The 21078-nt window shown below is 45.5% G+C and overlaps 1 protein-coding gene across 1 annotated transcript in view; it reads left to right on the top strand.

Moving 5' to 3' along the window:
• Positions 1-9119, top strand: part of LOC142471213 (uncharacterized) — a 41776-nt gene extending 32657 nt beyond the window's left edge. Inside the window, 3 exon segments of the mRNA XM_075578009.1 lie at positions 6845-6952; positions 7598-8588; positions 8590-9119. Of these exon segments, the coding sequence (XP_075434124.1) occupies positions 6845-6952; positions 7598-8588; positions 8590-8983 (1493 nt within the window). The 3' untranslated portion in view covers positions 8984-9119.
• Positions 9120-21078: the final 11959 nt, after the last annotated feature.

Raw genomic sequence — 21078 nt, 5'->3', positions numbered from 1 at the left:
TAATGAAATTGAGGTGTTCCTGGCTGGCATTAGAGATGCAATTGCCTTATCTAAACATCCCTTCTTTTTCAGTATGTGCCACCTAATCTCCATGTCCCCTGAAAGACTGGGAGATGCCATGTGGGATCTATTGCCATATTCACCAGATGGGCAAACCATGTTCTTCTTGTCTTATTCGAGTGATCATATGAAAACCTTGAGCAGAAGCAGTCAACTTTTTTTTGTTTTTGAGATAGACCTCATGGAGCCCTCTCTGGGGCTGACCCTGGGGATACATCAGCTCGTAAAATATCCCAACATCTAATTCCCATTCATCTGGACGGATTCTTGTTCGGCTCAAAAAGTCAGCTGCAGCATTTTCTTTTGCATCTGGGAATATGAACCGCTGTGATGTTGTTCGTGTGGTCATCCTAAGACATGATGTGAGTCTCCCGCTTCTGGTTCCTTCTTCTTTTGCAATGTATATTACCATGGCAATTTCCAGCTATAAGAAGTCGTTTTTACAAATGGGGTCGAGAGGTTCATAAGGATGGGTGCGTGGTCGGACCATGTAATCGGCCCAATGTTAGTGTTAGCTGCTGCTTCTAGAATATTCTTGGTAGCAAGAAAGTAGTCGATACGCGAATAGGTCTGGTGAGGGGCCGAATAAAAGGTGTAGTCCCTTTGTCCCTGATGTTGTGCTCTCCAAATATCCACTAGAGAAAATTCCTTCATAATATCTTTACATTTTCTCCCCAGTCTTAGAGCCTGGGTTGAGTGCGGGCGTCCCAAAGTGGTCGATTTGTCTTCGGCCGGATTAAGTGCCATATTTAAGTCTCCTGCTATTATTAGTGACGACAAGTAATCAGGATCAATCTCCTCCAGTACTTTTTTTAGAAAGTTTGTCTGGTTTTCATTGGGGGCATAGAGGTTAATCAGGGCGACTGCGGATCCTGATAGTGAGCCATACACAACAGTGAATCTACCCTCTGGGTCGGTTGTTATTTTTGTTAGATTAAATGGAGTGCCCTGACGGATCAGAATAGCAACTCCCCTTTTTTTACTACTAAATGATGAGTAATAACTCATAGGGTATGCGTTTTGGAAGGTTTTGGGCGGTTCCTGAGATGTTAAGTGCGTTTCCTGGAGGAAGACAATGTCACCATTTGATTTTTTCAGTTCTTGGAGGGCAAGCCTACTTTTCCTATTGTTCTGTAACCCCTTTACATTTAGGGATACTAATTTGATTGTGCCTTGTTTAGCCATAATTTCTTTGTTCCCTCTTCGGGTATTAGGACCTTACCCTTCCCACTAGGGATGGTCCGATGTATGGTTCTAAAGGGTGCTACACCCCTGTTGCTAAGATCAGTGGACTCTTTATTGCTCTGACACTCTGGGATGGCCTCCCAGGGGGGGTAGAGGGGAGGAGGGGGAAAGGACAGGGGGGAGGGGGTCCTGCTGGGACAGTATCAGCAGGGCTAGAAGAAGAAAGCAGACCTTGTCAGGGTCTCAAAGGTTCAGGACCGGTCTAAGCTAAGGACCGGTAGCTAGGGTTTAAGACTCTAGGGGGAGTACGTCCGGTTTCGCCCGCCGACAGGTCCGAGAGAGGTGTGGACCCATCGATTATCTGGATTCCCTTTCGTTCTTCCTGGTCTCATCCGCAATGTTTTGGGTGGGGTGGGGGGGGGGGGGAAGAAGGGGGGAGGGGGTGATTGGTTCTGCGAGGCCCCTTTAAGGGGTAGCCCCTTAGGGCTTGTAGCATGGTCCCATTCCGACCGGGGCCTTAATTAGAGTCTGGGCGTAAGTATTCACTCAGGTTATATGCAGGGTTGGTTATTTTGCCTAGGGTTAGTTGTGCTTCCAGAGATGATGTCTGTTTTTTTGGGGGGGTTGACATGTGGGTATTTGAGAGGAAAGCATAGGGGAAGGGGGGGAAGAGGAGGGGGTGGGGCGGGGAGAGTGAGGAGTGGGGGGGCGGCATATGAAGCGACAGAGTCAGTGGAAGACAGCTTTGAATATACATTCACCATCAGTTTCAGCTTTCTTAGCAGTGTTAGTCTTAACCCGTATACCTTCGAGCTGGGGAGGGGAGGGGGAGGTTCGTTCAAGCAGCAACCAGTATTCAGTTTAGGGGGGGATTGTCCACCAACACAGTTTTCCCGCAGCAGTGGAGAACAGCTTTAAATATACATTCGCCAAAAATTTCAGCTTCCCAAACAGTATAAGTCTTAACCCTGTTAACATCTGGAGAGGAGGGGTGGGGGGGGGGGATGGTTCGTTCAGGCCGCAGCCAGTGTTTAAGCTGAGGGGAGAGTTGTCCACCACCACAGTTTCCAGCAGCAATGGGAGACAGCTTTAAGTGTGCGTTCACCAGCAATTTCAGCTTCCCTAGCAGTATAAGTCCTAACCCTGTTAGCTTCGGGCTCGAAGGGAGGGGGAGAAGGGGAGGGGGGGGAGAAGGGGATGGGAAGGGAGGTAGCTGCGCGCAAGACAGAAATTTATTTAAGCATACACATTGCCAAGTATATATCACAGTAAAAATGGTATTACATTGACAGTCATATTTCCTCAGCATTTGGCTCATAGCTCATTTGAAAGGGGAGGGGAATGGGGTAAGGGTGGGAGCATATTAAGAGCAGCATTTGTGTATTTTCCTAGACAGTTATTCATACTCATATGTCACGATCCCGTATGTAAGACAACCTTTGTGTTGGATGCCTGTTTTACAAGACCCGTTATGAAGGATAAGGCAATGTTTCAGAGTGACTTTCAACTTTATGAGACTTGGGTAGGGGGGTGCGAGGAGGGGGAAGAGGGGAAAAGGCGGACAGGGTAGGGTGGGCGGGGAGGGGGAGGAGGGGGGGATATAGGGGTGGTGGGTGGGTGGGGGTAGGAGGGAGGGCGGGGGGGGAAGGGGTACAATTTGGGCCATCTGCATAGAGAGCAATCCCTTGAGATAGTAATTTTTACTTATGGTATAAAGGGTAAACGAGAATTTAACTACTAGGGCTAAAGTGCCCAACTTACATCCCTTTTGAAACCAGGGAGCAACAACCTTATACTTGGTTAACTAGCGTGACTGGGGGGTATAGTCCGAGCAGCCGCTCTTGGACAAATGTCTTTGCGGGTTAGATCTCACCTCTGGGGTGGTTCTCCTGAGCGGGAGTCATTGTAACGGGCCCGTATGCTGATCTAGGACTGGGGCCACCCTCCCCATTCACCCAAAAGTCCCTATACAGACCACGAGGTGAGGCAGGGTTGCATTCTCCATCCAAACAGGAATCTCTTTATGTTGTCTGTGTCCGTACGCGTTCCATGACCTCCAGTGGCAAAAAATGGAGGTGGGGGGCGGTCTCCCCTCTCGGCGGCTGCTAGGGATCGGTGCACGAATAGTATGTAAACCTGTGTGTGGAGGGCAGTCTGTCCCGACGTCCAGGCGATGTGGTGTGGACTGGGCCCGGTGATGTAGGGGTTCTCTCTGGGGCTCCTTCTCGTGGCTCTCACGTGGGGGATTCTGCGCCTCATTGATGCTCAGGTATATGGCAATGGCCAACTAGGAGTAACATCCACAGGTAAGCGGTGCTTGATTCGGAGGGATCACTTGCTCCTGCTTTGAGTCTGTGCCGCTATTCTCCGTGAGGAGCGGATTGATCTGTCCTCCTCCTCGGTGTCTCTTGCGGGACGCTCGGCCTCCGACCACGAGGACGGGGGGAGAGATCCAGTGCTCTAGCGAACGTAGACATTTCCTCCGGTCGTCTCAAGGCCAGGAACTTTCCGTGTTTGGAGGCAATGAGTTTGAATGGAAACCCCCAGCGGTATTTGATTCCGTTCTCTCGCAGGAACAAGGTGAGTGGTTTGATCTCTTTTCTTTTGTTTACTGTGGTTTTCGATAGATCACTGAACACTTGTAGGACCTCATCTTGAAAAACCACAGAGTCCAGTGCCCGGCAGGCATTTAATACTTTTTCTTTAGTGGAGTAACTATGAAATCTGACGATAATGTTGCGTCGTCTGTTAGGGTCTGCCGACCTAAGCCCTATGTGCCCGGTCGATTTCCATGTCTCTCTGATCCGTTTCGTCGCAGACTGCGATGACTAATTTAGTCAGATAGGGTCGCAGGAGGTCTGGGAGAACCGTCTCCGGGACGTTCCGAATTCGGAAGTTCTGCCTCCTGTCCTGGTTCTCATGATCCTCCATCTCCTCCTTGAGACCCGCGACCTCTTCTCCCAGCCGGAAGATTTTGTCCTCTGCCTCCATCAGTCTTTGGCGATCCTCTCCTTGCCTGAGCTCGATCTCGGCCGTCCTGTCTTGCTAGACCCGAGATTTTGCGCTTCAGCTCTGAGACTACCGCCTTTAGGTCGTCTTGCAACGAAGTGTGTAGTTTATTGTGCATATTCGTCATTAGTTCCTCCATGTAGGAGCGTGAGATTGGGTCCTCTGGGTTTGGATCTCCCCTTGGCTGCTGGGGCCTGTTCGACTCGGCGGGAGAGCCGCGTGCTCCAGCGCCATCTTGCATCTCTGCCCTTGCCTCGGGGCTCTTTTGTGAAGGGGGGAAATATTTTGCTACTCCGTGAGTTGCAGGTTTTTTTACTCTCGCCTGCATTCTCCTTTTGCTCCTCCGTCTGTTGGTGGTTGGATAAGTCGGAAAAACGCGGGGGTAAAGTGATCAATTATTGCTTTTGTTAAAGAGGGTCCCCGGAGCTCTCTCAGCAGTCAACCATGCCGGATGACGTCACCGGAAGTCCCCGGTTTCATATACTTTAACATTTTTGCAGTATAGTAAGGAATCCGCTCTTGGGTTTTGCTGAAACCTTGTCCTTACAGAACCTTGCAGCTTCTAGGAAACTCCCCCTTGAACCTGCAATCAAGAATCACCTACTTTCGCAATTAGACTGCAGCCTGCTTCTTGCTGCCTCCTATGCAGCTCTCAGTCTCATTGGCTGTCTGTTCTATTTACTGTAACTTCTGCCCCGCCCACCAGGAAGTTGCTGAACATAGACGTTTGCCACAGCATGTGTTTGGCCTGCCTGGCCTTCTTGTCATTGTTCTCAGTTACTGGCAGACTCCGCCGCGCGGCCACGGTTACACTGAAGCCCCAGTGTTTCTTGTCCTGTCTGCAGTACCTGTTCACTGCTTCCAGTCCTGCAGAGGCCTGCATCGTTGTTCCTGTTACCTGCTGCAATCTCCTGCTTCCAGTGGCTTCCATTACTCACAGCTGTACCCGGCTAGGGAGTGCTGTTTGGTGCTGAAGCACTGGATTCCCCGTTCCTGTTCCTTTCTACGTTGGAGCACCTTCGCTCAAGCGTCCTCTTGCCGAACCCCAGCATGGATCTCATTTACCCAGCCTTCTCCTATCCTGACCCCGGCTTGTCCACGGATTATCCTGCCTTCTCCTGTCCTGACCCAGCTTTGTTTGACCATGGAATTCGCAACCCGGATCAGGCTTCGTGGTCTAAGGTTGGTGTATATCTATCCCCACCTCAGCCCCGCGGTCCGGTCCAGGTTTGCGGTGAGCACGTACGTTACATAGGTGTAGTATGACCATTTAATTATAATTCATTTTTACACATTTTTGATGTGCTTGGACATTTTCTATATACCCAATGTCTCAGCCACAATGGTGCCCTTCTCATTGCCATTGAAAGTGCCATGGGTCTTGCTGATCTGTTGTCAACTTAATTTCTCTGAGAGCACTCAGGATCAATCCTCTCATTGTTTCCTGCGTGAGTGTTTCTTCCATGTAAGCTGCTCCGATGTGCATGGCTCTGGATAGGGATGCTATTGCTACTGTTGGTTTGCATACTGAAAAATACGTTCCTATAACACACTCCATTTTTCAGTCCATAGCGTCTTTGAAGGATACAGCTCCTCGACATGCAACTTAATTTTTCTAGCAATCCTTGTGATTGCAGCGTAAACCTTAGGAGGGCTTCCCAAAAACCTGATCAATTTTTCTCAATAGAAATCATCCCAGCAAATCTTTTAAGAACAAGCAATTTCTTGTCTGGCTGTGTCCACTCAGCCTCCATCACCCCCTTTATAACCTTGTGCAGGGGAAAATATCTCATCTTCCTTTGTGAGCCCATGAATAATTTCTTACTTCATGCGTTATTCTTCTGTGTCTTGTAACTCCAGTATTTACCTCATTGCCTTAATTAAGGGGTTTACAAGGTCTAAATGAAAATCCAAATCTTCATCTAACCCCACCTGTTTGGATGAATCCCAATATTTGCCCCCGAATGTTGCTGAAATACATCTGACCCCTCTGAAAAAGAGTCGTCTTGTCTAGACTTGTTTGTGACCGTGATCTTTTGGGAGACTGCTTGCTTGCCTGCTCAATCTGCACTATTTTCCTGACTTTCTAAGTGCCTCCTCATACCACAAGCATAATAAAGGAATTCCGTGACTGTCACGACTATGGCGTCATCACACATGCCACTTATAGACATGGGGACGACTTCCAATCCTCAGCACTCACGTTGGATGCCATTACCAGCCCTTTAAGGCCTACCCTGGCCTTGTGTTTCACTGATTGTGTTCCAGAACACAGACACCGGCAGGTGCTTCAGGGGGGAGAGGCTGACGACTCCTGAATTGAACTGCACGGTGAGTCCTATTTCAAAATAACAAAACCTACTGCTACGCTGTAGGAAAGAGAAAATACTGTTCTTGCATGTAAGGTGAGGGCCTTATATACAGTACTAGTACCTACAGAAGAGTTTTCTGTCCTACTGGAGCTGCAGGTGAGGAGCTATCCAATTTGGTACCCACTGCCATGTGTAAAACACATTAAGTAGAATAGGTATTAAATATGAGAAAGTCAGTGAAATAAGAACATGTAATTGGTATTGAATGATTTGAGCAGGTGAATTTAAAGATGAGATTGTACCACGGACTGAGCAAATAGAGGGGCTGAGTGTGAAGAGTCACCTGGAAGCCCAGGAGATGGAATGCTTTGAAGGTACCAGCACAGGTGAGCAGAACAAGTGTGAAGAAAGCAGCTCAGGGTCCATATTTCCCCTATGTGCAGAGAAAAATGATTACAATTCAAATTTATGTGTAGGTATGTTCTCAAGGAAATTAGAAAAATTCCTTAGCATTCCTTATTTTAACCTTCAGATTACTCTAATAATGTACCTGCTATGGCCCAGGGCATGCCATACTGTAGGTCCTTGTGTCATTCCAGGTAAATCATCATTAAAATGCTAGTTTTCTATGGCTTGATCAGAATCCCAGGATCAGAATTCTGTTTGTCACCCTGGGGGAGATCCCCGAACATGTGATTGCTACCAATGGGGATCGTGACTCCGTGAAATCGCGTGGCCCATCTTTAGGAGCATCACCTTTGCCTTACAGGGTGGTGATATTATATGGCAGCATGGAGATGCGCCTTGTTTTTCTATTTGTTTTGTTTTCATATTCAAGTTCTGAATTGTCTTTGTAATGATTACATATAGAGAGATGGCAGGCAACACATAATGTGGCATAGAACATATAACCAAACTCGAAAGTGTTACCACCAAAAACCAATACCCCTCATTGTCAAATGATGCTCATAGTGAATGAAATGTTAGATTATACTGTTATGATACACTCACTGTGAATTTCCTTCCAACAGATGGATCCATGAGCTGGATCCACACTGCAGCCTGTTCAACAGATAGGACAATGGAAAATATAAATTTCCCCTCAGAGGGGAAGTGTCATAAATGCAATGAATGTGGGAAACACTTCACTCGCAAATCTAATCTTGTTGATCATCAGAAAACACACACAGGAGAGAAGCCTCATAAATACAATGAATGTGAGAAACAGTTTACTTTCAAATCTAATCTTCTTGAACATCAGAGTTTGCACACAGGAAAGAAGCCTCATAAATGCAATGAATGTGGGAAACCGTTTGCTTACAAATCCAGTCTTCTTGAACATCAGAGAATACACACAGGAGAGAAGCTTCATAAATGCAAAGAATGTGGAAAACACTTCACTCGCAAATCTAAACTTTTTGAACATCAGAGAAAGCACACAGGAGAGAAGCCTCATAAATGCAATGAATGTGGGAAACAGTTTACTTTCAAATCTGCTCTTATTGTACATCAGAAAACACACACAGGGGAGAAGCCTCATAAATGCAATGAATGTGGGAAACAGTTTGCTTCCAAATATACTCTTGTTGCGCATCAGAAAACACACACGGTAGAGAAGCCTCATAAATGCAATGAATGTGGGAAATACTTCGCTCTCAAATCTTATCTTATTGTACATCAGAAAATGCACACAGGAGAGAAGGCACATAAATGCAATGAATGTGGGAAACAGTTTACTTTCAAATCTTATCTTGTTCATCATCAGAAAATGCACACAGGAGAGAAGCCTCATAAATGCAATGAATGTGAGAAACAGTTTACTTACCAATCTAATCTTATTGTTCATCAGATAACACACACAGGAGAGAAGCCACATAAATGCAATGAATGTGGGAAACACTTCAACCGCAAATCTAATCTTGTTGTACATCAGAGAAAGCACACAGGAGAGATGCTTCATAAATGTAATGAATGTGGGAAATCGTTTTCTTACAAATATACTCTTGTTGCGCATCAGAAAACACACAGGGGAGAAGCCTCATAAATGCAGTGAATGTGGGAAACAGTTTGCTTCCAAATATACTCTTGTTGCGCATCAGAGAACACACACAGGGGAGAAGCCTCACAAATGCAATGAATGTGGGAAACAGTTTGCTTCCAAATATATTCTTGTTGCGCATCAGAAAACACACACAGGAGAGAAGCCTCATAAATGCAATGAATGTGGGAAACACTTCAACCGCAAATCTAATCTTGTTGAACATCAGAGAACACACACAGGAGAGAATCCTCATAAATGCAAAGAATGTAGGAAACAGTTTACTATGAAATCTAGTCTTACTGTACATCAGAAAACACACAGGAGAGAATGTTCACAAATGCAAAGAATGTGGGAAACACTTCACCCGCAAATCTAATCTTGCTGTATATCTCAGAGCACACAGGAGAGAAGCCTTATAAATGCAATGAATGCGGGAAAGACTTAGTTTTCAAATGTAGTCTTATTGTGCATCAGAAAACACACACTGGAGAGAAGACACATAAGGCTAAGGCCCCGCTCCCTCAGTCAGCGCTCCCGCACTGCAGACAGGCGGCGCGCTGACAGGCAATTGACCGTGATATGCGTTCTGTAGGGAGCCGGGAGTGGGAGGGGGGCGTGGTAAAACTTGAATGAATATGCAAATCAATATATGATCCAGACTGCATGAGTCTTGAATTATAACTACAGTATATGGATTTCTTCTGTCCTGAAGTGTTCCCACTAGCTGTCACGTGAAGGATATCGTGTGGAAAAACAAACAGGAAAAAAACCCACCACACAACACACACATATACACACATACACACACACACACACACTTTCCCCCGCAGCTCCTTCCCTGCTCCTCTCCCAAGCCGCCTCCCATCCGTATCTCCTCTTTCCTTCATTGGCTGACTGTCGCATCACGTGACGCGTCAGAGCTGCAAATCACTAGGAGCTTGCAGCATCGGCCGGCTGACGCGTCACAGCACGCAGTCAGCCAAGTCAGAAGGAGCCAGCGGGGACCTCCACACTGGAGGAAAGGGGCTGGTGGTCCGCGGCCGCGCACGCCGCCAGACGCAGCGGGACCAAAGACTAAGTGTAATGACTGTGGGAAATGGTTTACTCACAAATATAGTCATATACATCAGAGATTACACACAGGAGAGAAGAAGCCCTAATTAATGAAGTGAATGTGGAAAACATTTTGCTACCAAATCTTGTTATACATCAAAGAAACCACACAGGGTAGAAATGTCATACGTTCACTGACTGTGGGAAACACTTCTAGTAAGCCCTCTCTTAATCGACATCAGATAATTCAAATAAGAGAAAAGCCTAATGCTTGAACTTAGTGTGGGAATTGATTTACTCACAGGTCAAATCTTCTTCAACACCAGACAACTCGTACAGAACAGAAATAATGTGTGCCATAAATGTGGGAAATACTTTGCTTCCAAATCTAATTTTACAGTATATCAGAGAATAGACAAAGGAGAGAGACTTACGTTCAATATTTTTAGGAAAGCTGCTTTTTATTGCATCAAAATTCACAATGTATTTTTTCCCTAAATGTGGGAAATGCTTTTCTGAAAACTCAAGTCTTACACACCAGACAAACTCATACTGTACAACAGAGAAATGGAACTTCCCATGGCATATTATTTTTTCCCTCACCTTGAAAGTCTTGTCACACACCAGCGAACACATGAAGTAGAATCTGTGTGATTGTCCCACGTGGGAAAAACGTTATTGATAAAATATTTCTATGCATCAAAAAAGCCACATAAAATGAAAGACTTGCGAGTAAACCCACACATGAATCACAGAAAACCTGTTCATGATAGGAAACCCTGGATTTATTTTATTTTTTTCTAGAAGGTTCAATTTGCACTTATTTTCTGCAAAAATCTCCTGTTTAACAAGAAATAAAGAAAAATTTTGGGAATTTTTCCATTTTGTTTTGATCTCAAAGTTGTAGATGCTGGATTAGTCCTAGAGAAATGTCGAAATTAGATTGGGAAAGCAATGTTATCTAAAATGTTATCTATGTAGAACTGTCAGTTAATTATCATTCATTTACTTTTTCCTACATCAGGAAATGTTTGGGGAGTTATTGTATTGATCAAAAAAGAAAAATGTTGAGTGTTCCATGTTTTGCTTTCAATCTATAATAAACATTTGTTTTCCTTATGCTTTTGTTTTCTGAACTTTTTTTCCCTCTATGGAAATGGGACAGGTTTTCTTTACCACAGGACAGTGTATGTGAATCAATCGTTTCCTCCTTTAACCCTTGAAAATGTAACCGACAATCACCACTAGGGTACCCTGCTTCAGCACAGCCCAGGAAGGAAAGTGAGCCATGGTGAAATGTGTTATAGTATTCTTAGAATAGGGGGTCCCTGGTTTAGGGGTTACCCCAGGTACAGGTATGGCTCCCTGGAAACAGCATAGGCTTTGTGGGTGCCCATCATTACACAATGATGGGGTGGGCTATGGAAGTCCCATGTAAAGTATAGCAAAAACCTGACCTGTTTAGAGGTTTGTGGGGTTCCCTGTGTTGTATAGACATGAGATTTTGGGAGTGTAAGTTTAAGGTGGGATATTTGGGTGAAAATTTATTCGTTTTGTTTGCAGGAGTTTGGGGTTTCCTGATTCTCCCCGGCGTGCAGGCACTATTTGTGGATACGCAGGGTAAATTACATTCGGGCTGCACAGACTTCTCCAGACTCCTGGTTTTCGAGCCCAGGTATCCCAAACCATTTTCCCACACATAAATAAGGTTCCCCAAGATTTATACATTATTAAACTAATGTTTATAGTGTGTTATACTGTATGTATAAATATCTATGCAGTCAGCCTGAGCATTTGCATAGGTGCCAGGGTGTCTGCATAGACATCTGAGCTCAAAGGAGAACCAGGATGTCCAGAGGTGTCGGGCCATTTGGTTTAGCATGAAGGGGCAGAGGAACAGGCCCAAAAGCCATCTTTGTTCGCTGAGACACTGTTGAGCCTGGCAGATGGCCATGATTGCGCTAGGGGTGGGGGGAGGTGCGGCTTGGCACGCCCCTTCCTCTGACATAATCAGCCAGATGATCCCCGCTCTGGTTGGCTGGTGGGAAAAGTTTCCATGCTCTGAGTGGCATGAATTCCCTGTTCATGTTAAACATACAGTAGGACACAGAAGTCTATGAAAGGGGCTGCCGCAATCAGATTCTCTCTCTGTCTGCAGACTTACAGATAATCTTGGGACTGGTCCAGTGAAGCACCGGTTGGGTTTCCCAGGGGCATTGAGGTGCCAGGGAGGCCTAGTCCAGCAGAGGACCAGTTCTGAGGAATAAAGTTACTTGTTTCAGACATACTCCAGTGACGTGGAGGGGACAGGTTAAGCGTTTTGCTGAAGCAAAACTAGGAAAGTCTATTTTTCAGCCCCCATACCTCAGTAACAGTGTACATTCTATCTGTATTTTGTATTTCATTGTGTGTACGCAAGTTTACCTGAATAACCCTCATTTTATTCCACCACCTTGTTTTGCCTAGTGAAAGATCCCGGTATAAATGTGTTATAAGTCCTTGTCTCCCATGACAGGCTTTTTTTCTGGTGGCAGGGGTATGGATCATTGGGCTTTGGGTTATAATTTCCTGCGGGGAATTATAGTACAAAGTGAGCTGCGGATTGCAAGCTCTCAAAACAAGTGGTGTCGTGCACACGCTATACAAAGCAGGGAAGCACACTGGTTCTTGTCACTTAGTTTAGTGCCACAGGGTGAAGATGGCTTACCCAGAGGACTGTTACTGTGATAGGACGTCTGTGGTTGCCCGGTGTGCGGATTATGGGCTGCCGACACGCAGCAGGTCGCAGAGGGACATGTGCGAGGATTTGGAGTGCCACGAAGCCAGCATGGCTAAATGTACTCCTGAGATAGTGGTTGTGGCCACTACCGGTGAGACCGTGCACCCGGAGAGCGAGCACCACGAGAGATTCTCGGAGGGGGACCTCAACCCACCCGTGGTTGCCCCTTGAACTGTTCTTACCACGGTGGGTTAGATGTTAGCCCACTTTGTCAAGCTGCTTCTAACCATGACGTTGGAGCAGAGAATACTGTTTGCCCAAATAGAAACATAATCCAAGTATTGAAGCAGAGCACAGCTGAAGGAGGGGACCAGCACCAAAATATAAGGTTAAAACGAGTATTTATTAGAATATGGTGTAGGGGGAGACAAACACACTCTGGCGCGTTTCAGGCTAGAACGCCCTTTATCAAAGTACTCTTTGATAAAGGGTGTTCTAGCCTGAAATGCGTCAGAGTGTGTTTGTCTCCCCCTACACCATGTTCTAATAAATACTCGTTTTAACCTTATATTTTGGTGCTGGTCCCCTCCTTCAGCTGTGTTCCACTTCAATCCTTGGATTTTGTTTCTACTTACACCGCATTGCGTGATGCACGCACAAATAGAGAAGTGGCTGTACAAGTGAGTATTGTTTTTCCCCATATTTACCTAATAAGGGCCCTTGGGTGACAGCTGTTAGCACGTAGAAAAGTGTTCCGAGAATTGGACTTGCTATAAATGTCCGATTGAATAGATAAATGAATATCAATATAAAGATAAAGATCTAAATAGTGAATGTGATGGTGATTAAACGGATATGTGAAATTTAAATTATAAACATTGTTATTTAAAGTGTTAATAAAAGATGTAAGTGAAGTGACATCACCCTCCCAAATAAGAATAAGATCATCTATCAAACGTTTATAGAAGAAAAAGTGCTCCCTAAACATGTTCCCATCTCCAAACACATGGACAGACTCCCACCAACCCATAAAAAGGTTGGCGTAGGAAGGGGCAAAGCTCGTTCCCATTGCTGTTCCACGTGTTTGAAGATAGTGAACCCCATCAAAAAGAAAATAATTGTGAGTTAACAGAAAGTGAATAGAATCTAATAAAAAAGTGATTTGTGCAGGTGAAATATCTGTGCGTGAAAGAAAATGGCCAACAGCTGTCAACCCATGTTGGTGTGCAATCATTGTGTACAGGGATGTCACATCTAGTGTGACCCAAATCATGTTAGGTTTCCATGAAATTTGATTAATATGTGTCAGGAGGTCTCCACTATCCAAAATGAAGGATGGTAAGGATCTCACAAGGGGTTGTAAAAACCGATCAACGTAGCGTGAAACACCATCCCCCAAAGATCCAATGCTAGATATAATGGGTCTCCCAAGAGGGGAGACCAGCGATTTGTGAATCTTTGGGAGATGGTGAAACACTGCCGTGGTCGGGGTCGCACTGAACAAGAATTCTCTATCATTTTCATTAAGGACACATAACATAGTTCCCTCATCAAGAAGTAGTTTAAGTTCCTCCTGAAATCTCTTTGTGGGGTCTGTAGGCAGTACAGCATAGGAACAAGTATCACAGAGCTGTCGAAGGGCCTCCCTGTGATAGTCATCCCTATGCTGCACTACGACCGCTCCCCCTTTATCAGCATTCTTAATTATGAGATTTTTGTTTCTTGTTAACTCATTCAGTGCAACAATCTCACCCCTAGTGAGATTATCTTTGTAATGGGCACGATGCGGGGAATCAAATATAAAGCCTTTTTCAAGAAGGATGAGATCCCTCTCCACTAAACTCTTGAATGTGGATAGGAATTTCCCCTTCACAAATGTAGGAAAAAATAAAGACCTTTTCTTAAGACCTGACTCCTTTCTACCCAAGAAATTATCTGGATCATACTCCTCCGCAAAGGTACCCCCCAATTCCTCCATGTCTTGGATAATACAATGTTCTCTGAAAGAAAAGTAAGGATTATCAGAGTCAACAACATTCATAGAATTAGAAGCAATAACATCTGTTAGTTTAGAGTTTCTAGCATCATAGAACTTTTTTAAGGTACATTTACGGATAAATTTATGAAGATCGATTACTGTATCAAAAACATCAAATTTACACTCCGGAGCGAACTTTAACCCTTTGTAAAGGAGAGAGAGTTCATCTTTAGAGAGTTCAATGTTAGATATATTGATAACCCCATTTAAAAGTTCTTTTTCCGTTTGTGTGGAGCCCCTTTTCCTTGATTTCCTCTTCCCACTTCTCGTCGCCTTATTTTTTTGATGGATAGCTAGTTGAGGGGCCATCATCATAACCCTCAGAGGTATTAATTGGCTGTTCATAACGAGACCTGGCCTCCTGCTGGCGCTGTTCCTTGGGTCTGTCTTGATAGGGAAAATTCCCTCCTTGTTGTGAAAAAAATGAAACTGAATGACTTGCATTATATGAGATAGAGACATCAGACTCAACATTTTGAACATCATATGGTGAAGAGGTTTTTTTCAAAATTGATTTCTGGGACCAAGAATTACTCCTACACCTGCCAGGTGTAAAATAGCCAGATTGCTGATCTTTACTCCCCCTTCTTGGTTGTACGATTTTTTCCCATGAGTATACTTGTTTTTTCTCATAGTCCATTTTATCACGTGAAAATTTAATTTCTTTCTTTCTCATAATTTCCTTTTTGTTACACTGTGCTCACCACGGACAAGGAGGGACCCCGAAACTGAGGTGAGATGGGTAACAAACTGCACCCACAGCTACGGGGACACGCCTGGAAAGTGGAAAATAGGCGTCTGGAACCGTCTGGGAGTATAAGATAAAGTAAGATACTCGCCAGATGAGAAGGGAGGTTCCAGAAGATAGGTGGTACCGAGAGCCTGGGGTCCAGAGCCAGGAGGTAGGTCAGAATCCGCAAACCGAGGTAAAGGGGTCGGGGTGTCCAGAAGGTCAGGATACAGACCAGGGGTGTCCAGGAGGTCAGGATACAGACCAGGGGTAGAAGACCAGAGCGGATCCACAGCCAGGCCGGTTCGGTACGCAAGGGATCACTAAGGAGATAAAGAGACAGGAACTGAGGCAGGCACGACCGTCGGTAACACAGGTCATACAAAGCTATGCTCAGCCAAAGAATGAATGGCTGAGCAAGGTATAAGTAGGAGGAAGGACCAATAGGGAGAGGGGGAGTAACGAGGGAGCGACCCCAGGAAAGATAGGGATTGGTAGAGGAGAACTTACCACAGCTGTGCAGCTTGTGAGCGGTGCACGCGCATCAGGCGTGTGCGCCGCACGGGAGAGGCACGCGCGGCCTCAGCTGGGGGCGGGACTTTCCCCTGAGGGAGGACGTAAACGTCCTCGGCCGTGCGCGCGCATGCGCGGGTTCAGTAGCCGCCGCGGGAAGCGAAGGAGCAGGGAGATCCCGCCCGCGGCGGCGAGAAGGCAGAACTGGTGTGGGGACAGGTAAGATCGCGGGGGGAACCCCCTTAGGGAGAGGTGTTCCCCCGGACCTTACAGTAACCCCCCCTTGAGGAGCGGCCTCAGGACGACTCCAATATGGCTTTTGGTGAAATTTGGAGTGAAAGAGTCTCAGCAGTCTGGTGGCATGTATTTGATGGTAGGGTACCCAAGATCTTTCCTCTGGGACAAAGCCCTTCCAGTGAACCAGGTATTGCACCGAACCCCTCGTCCTCCTGGAATCCAGAATAGACTGGATTTCGAACTCTTCCTGCCCCTGAACTATGACTGGTTTAGGGTCAATTGATGTCCTATGGATCCGTGGACTCTGGGACACAGGTTTCAGCAGTGACACGTGGAACACGGAGGGTATCCTCATGGATGGAGGAAGTTCCAGACGATATGCCACAGAGTTGATCCGTTCTACTACTGAGAATGGACCCAAGAACCTAGGAGCCAGTTTGTGGCTTGGAGTCTTCAGTCTAATGTTTTTGGAAGAGAGCCAGACCTTATCCCCTGGTTTGAAGACTGGTGCCTGACGACGGTGACAATCTGCCTGTGCCTTTTGTCTATGGGTTGCGTTTCTCAAAGCCTCTTGGATCTTTTTCCAGGATTCCTGAAGATCCTTGATTCGGTCATCGGCAGCTGGAACCCCGGAAGGAACTGAGTTGATGGGCAGCTGACCTGGGTGAAAACCATAATTAATGAAAAAAGGGGATTTCAGCGTGGAGCTGTTCTTTAAAGAATTATGGGAGAACTCTGCCCACGGAAGTAAATCTACCCAATTATCCTGGCTGTCCGCAATGAAGCATCAGAGGAATTGTTCCAGAGTCTGGTTCGTTCTCTCGGTTTGCCCATTAGTTTGTGGATGATACCCGGAAGAAAAGTAGAGGGTGATATCCATCCTGTGAGCGAAGGCCCGCCAAAATTTTGAGACGAAGTGTGTACCTCGATCGGATACGATGGAAAGAGGAACTCCGTGAAGGCGGAATATTTCCTTAACAAAAACGTCTGCCAGGGTGGCGGAATTGGGCAGGCCTTTGAGAGGGACGAAATGGGCCTGTTTGGATAAACGATCCACGACAACCAAAATGGTGTTCATCCCTTTAGAGGTTGGAAGTTCCACCACAAAGTCCATGGGGAGATGACTCCATGGGTGTTCAGGTATAGGGAGGGGTTGTAGAAGACCGTACGGCTTTTTACGAATGGTCTTAACCTGGGCGCAGATTGGACAGGTCTTTTCATACTCCGAAATGTCCTGCAACATGGTTGGCCACCAAAAGGTACGACCAATAAGGTCAGAAGTTCTGCTAATGCCTGGATGACCGGCTGACCTAGAAGAATGACCCCACTCAAGTATCTTCCTATGGAAGCGAGGAGCTGCATACATGGCAGACAAGGAACAGGCACACCCCTGCTGTTTAGTCTGCACACACTCACTTTGTTCACAGCAGCTCCTTGCAGCACTGCCTAACTCTGGCATAATGAACCTGCTATGTATAGTAACTTTTTTCTTTCTCCTGGCCTCATGGAGATGTTACTCCCTCTATACACTACAAACTCCTCCATCCTGGCCCACACCCAACATCACCATACACCCTGGACTACTCAAAAGCCTTGCACTATCTACTGAATCTTGGTGGAGAACTCTAAAAAGCAGCACATCAACCACTGCTCACTCTAATAGCAAACACCACAAATTTACAACCTACAAACAACTACCCAAATTCCTACTTGTACTGTTACTCTCTTTAGCAGCTGATATTGAACCTAACCCAGGTCCTCCCATTTCAGCTCTGTCCCATGCCCCTGAGAATTCCACCTTTAAATTCCAAAAAGGGCTATCTGTCGCCCATATAAATATCCGGAGCCTGCTGCCCAAACTGGACGAACTAAGGGCATGGTGCCTTATGCATAAACCCAAAGCCATCATTCTTACAGAAACATGGCTATCCCCTAAAACCCCTGATGCAAATATCGCCATTCAGGGATACTCCATTTTTAGGAGAGATAGGTCAAAGAGAGGAGGAGGGGTGTTATTTTATATTGCAGACACCTTACAATTTACACTGTTAAATTGCCCACCAAGCCCATCCTCTTTTGAAATTCTAGTTGGCAAAATCTGCCTCCCCTTTTCTAAGCCCATCTTCCTTGCTGGCATCTACCGCCCCCCTAAAGCCCCTCTACAATCCCTGACTGATATCACCCAATTTCTTGGCTCCATTTCCTCTCTGAATGAGAAGAGTGAGCTGCTAGTTCTTGAAGATTTCAACTTCAATTGGCTTGACCCTAAAAACCACAAAATCCAGATAAAACTCAAGTCACTTAACCTATCGCAACTCATTTCCCAACCCACACGGATAAACCTGAAATCGCATAACCATTCCTTGCTAGACTGGATTCTCTCCTCAAACCCCAGCAAAATCCAATCCTCTGGCATCCTTCCTGACATTTTCAGTGACCATGCAATAGTGTACTGTGTAAGGAAAATTAAAACGCCCCAATCAAGCCCTAAAGTTCTCCTCACTAGAACATTTAAAAACTTTAACCCACAACAGTTTCTGGATGACCTTACCAACTGCCCATGGCACAGAATCGATTTAATTCCTGACCCTGACTCTGCGCTCGACTATTTCCAATCCGAGTTCTTAAAACTCTGCGATACCCATGCTCCACTACGCAAAATAAGGGTACGGGGGGCCCACCTTCCATGGGTTACACCTGACCTTATAGCACTCTACCAGTTCAGGGATACCTTGTGGAAAAGCTACAAAGTAACTGGCACTACCAAGGATCTCAATCACTACAGATGCACACGGAACATGTGCACAAGGCAAACAAGGCATGCAAAAGCACAATATTACTCTGACAATCTCCACCAAAATACAACAAACCCAGCTACAGTAACTTCTGGAAGGTTATCAACAACATATTCCAGCCTCCTAACCATCAACAACCAAGTAATATCAATAAGGGGGATATTACTCTGACAGACCCCACTGACATTGCAAATGCATTCAATGATTACTTTGTGGGGTGCGCCACTAACTTATTAGCAAAACCCAGCCCAAACCACAAACCTGAATCTCATCCTGGGAGTACCCCTATAGTCCCACCCCCTCCCAACACTGCCCACAATTTTCAATTTGGCCCAGTATCTGAAGAGGAGATTATACAAGCGCTCCTCAAACTAAAACTAAGCAGCCAATGTGGACCTGACTTACTACAATCTAGGTTCCTACGACTTGGTGCCCCAGCCATTGCCAAACCAATTGCGTCCATAGTCAACTCTATCCTGTCTGCAGGCCATATCCCTAAGACCTGGAAAACTGCCAGAGTTGTCCCAATCTTCAAAAGTGGGGACAAAAACACTGTCTCAAACTACAGGCCAATCTCACTTCTCCCAATTCTATCCAAAGTCATGGAAAAATGTGCCCACTCTCAATTAAGCGATTTCTATACCAAGACAAATTTCCCTAGCCAATTCCAATCTGGGTTTCGTCCCAGACACTCCACCGTAACTACCCTGCTAAAAGTTTGCAATGAAATCCAGTGTGCAATGGAACGGGGTCAACTCACTGGTGCAGTATTCCTAGATTTTGCAAAGGTTTTTGACACAGTTGATCATGCTATCCTGCTCAACAAGCTCCAGAGCTCTGGAATAGGGAAGCTTGCTTTAAACTGGTTTCAGTCCTACCTATCAGGAAGATCCCAACATGTGTCCATCTCAGGCTCTAACTCCAACCCCCTGGACATCACCTGTGGTGTCCCGCAAGGCTCTGTTCTGGGGCCCCTACTCTTCTCAGTGTTCATTAATGATCTTCCCACAGCTTGTAAGGAAGCCTCAATACACATGTATGCAGACGACACAATCCTATATGCACACAGCCATAGCCTCTCTAACCTTCAACACATACTTCAGTCTGACTTTTTGAGACTCGAAAACTGGATTTCCCAAAACAAACTGTTTTTAAACACTGACAAGACTGTAACAATGGTATTCGGGACCAAGACTAAATTTTTAAAGCTTCCAGTGACTGAGCTCCTGATTAGAACCAACGCTAACACCACCCTAACCCCTGTCACTAGTTTTAAATACCTGGGCTTATGGTTTGACTCCCACTTAACATTCGGGATGCACATTGATATCCTGACAACCAAGACCTATGCCAAACTAGGGGCACTTTACAGGAACAAATCCTCCCTAAGTCTCCTGGTCAGAAAGCGTATCGCACAGCAGATGCTAATGCCAATTATTGACTATGGAGACATAGTATACGGCTCGGCACCTCAAACCCACCTTAGCAAACTTGACACACTCTACAATTCAATTTGTCGTTTTGTTCTCCAATGCAACTACAACACACATCGCTGCAATATGCTCAAAGAACTAGATTGGTCATCACTAGAGTCTAGGCGCAAAGTTCACCTTTCCTGTCTTGCCTTTAAATTCTTCATGGGCAAGCTACCCAGCTATCTGAACAAGCTCCTCACCCCTACCACATGCAGCACTTATCACCTGAGATCAGACTCCAAAAGACTGTTCATGGTCCCAAGGCTCAACAAAGTATCCGGACGTTCCTCCTTCTCCTACCGTGCACCCCAAAACTGGAACAACCTACCAGAGACTCTCACATCCACCACCAGTTTAAGTTCTTTCAAATCTAAGGCTGTCTCACATTTTAATCTGGTCTGTAACTGTTTCATACGCCCATAATATATATTTTCTTTAACTGTGCACGCAATGTCTTGTATATAATGTATACCCTGTTCATTTATGTAACTGTATTTGTAACCATGTATTATTTGTTTTTCTCTGTGCCCAGGACATACTTGAAAACGAGAGGTAACTCTCAATGTATTACTTCCTGGTAAAATATTTTATAAATAAAATAAATAAATAAATAAAATACATATGGCCGACCGGCATCTTAAGGCCCCTCGGGAGGGTAGATTGTGCTGCCATGACCTGATCCAGGATATCAAAAGAGTTAGCCGAAATTATATATTTGGAGGGTAAGATTGTTTCGGAGATAACTTCGGAATTGTCCTCAAACAGGAATTGACGTGAAAGTGCGTCTGCCTTTTGATTCTTTGAGCCAGGAATGTAAGATATGAGATAATTAAATCTCGGAAAAAAAAGAGACCATCGAGCCTGACGTGCCCCAAGGCGACGTGCACTCTCAATGTAGAGTAAGTTTTATG

This window comes from Ascaphus truei, chromosome 20 (assembly GCF_040206685.1).
Source record: "Ascaphus truei isolate aAscTru1 chromosome 20, aAscTru1.hap1, whole genome shotgun sequence".
NCBI lineage: Eukaryota > Metazoa > Chordata > Amphibia > Anura > Ascaphidae > Ascaphus > Ascaphus truei.
This window is presented reverse-complemented; position numbering and strand designations above follow the sequence as displayed.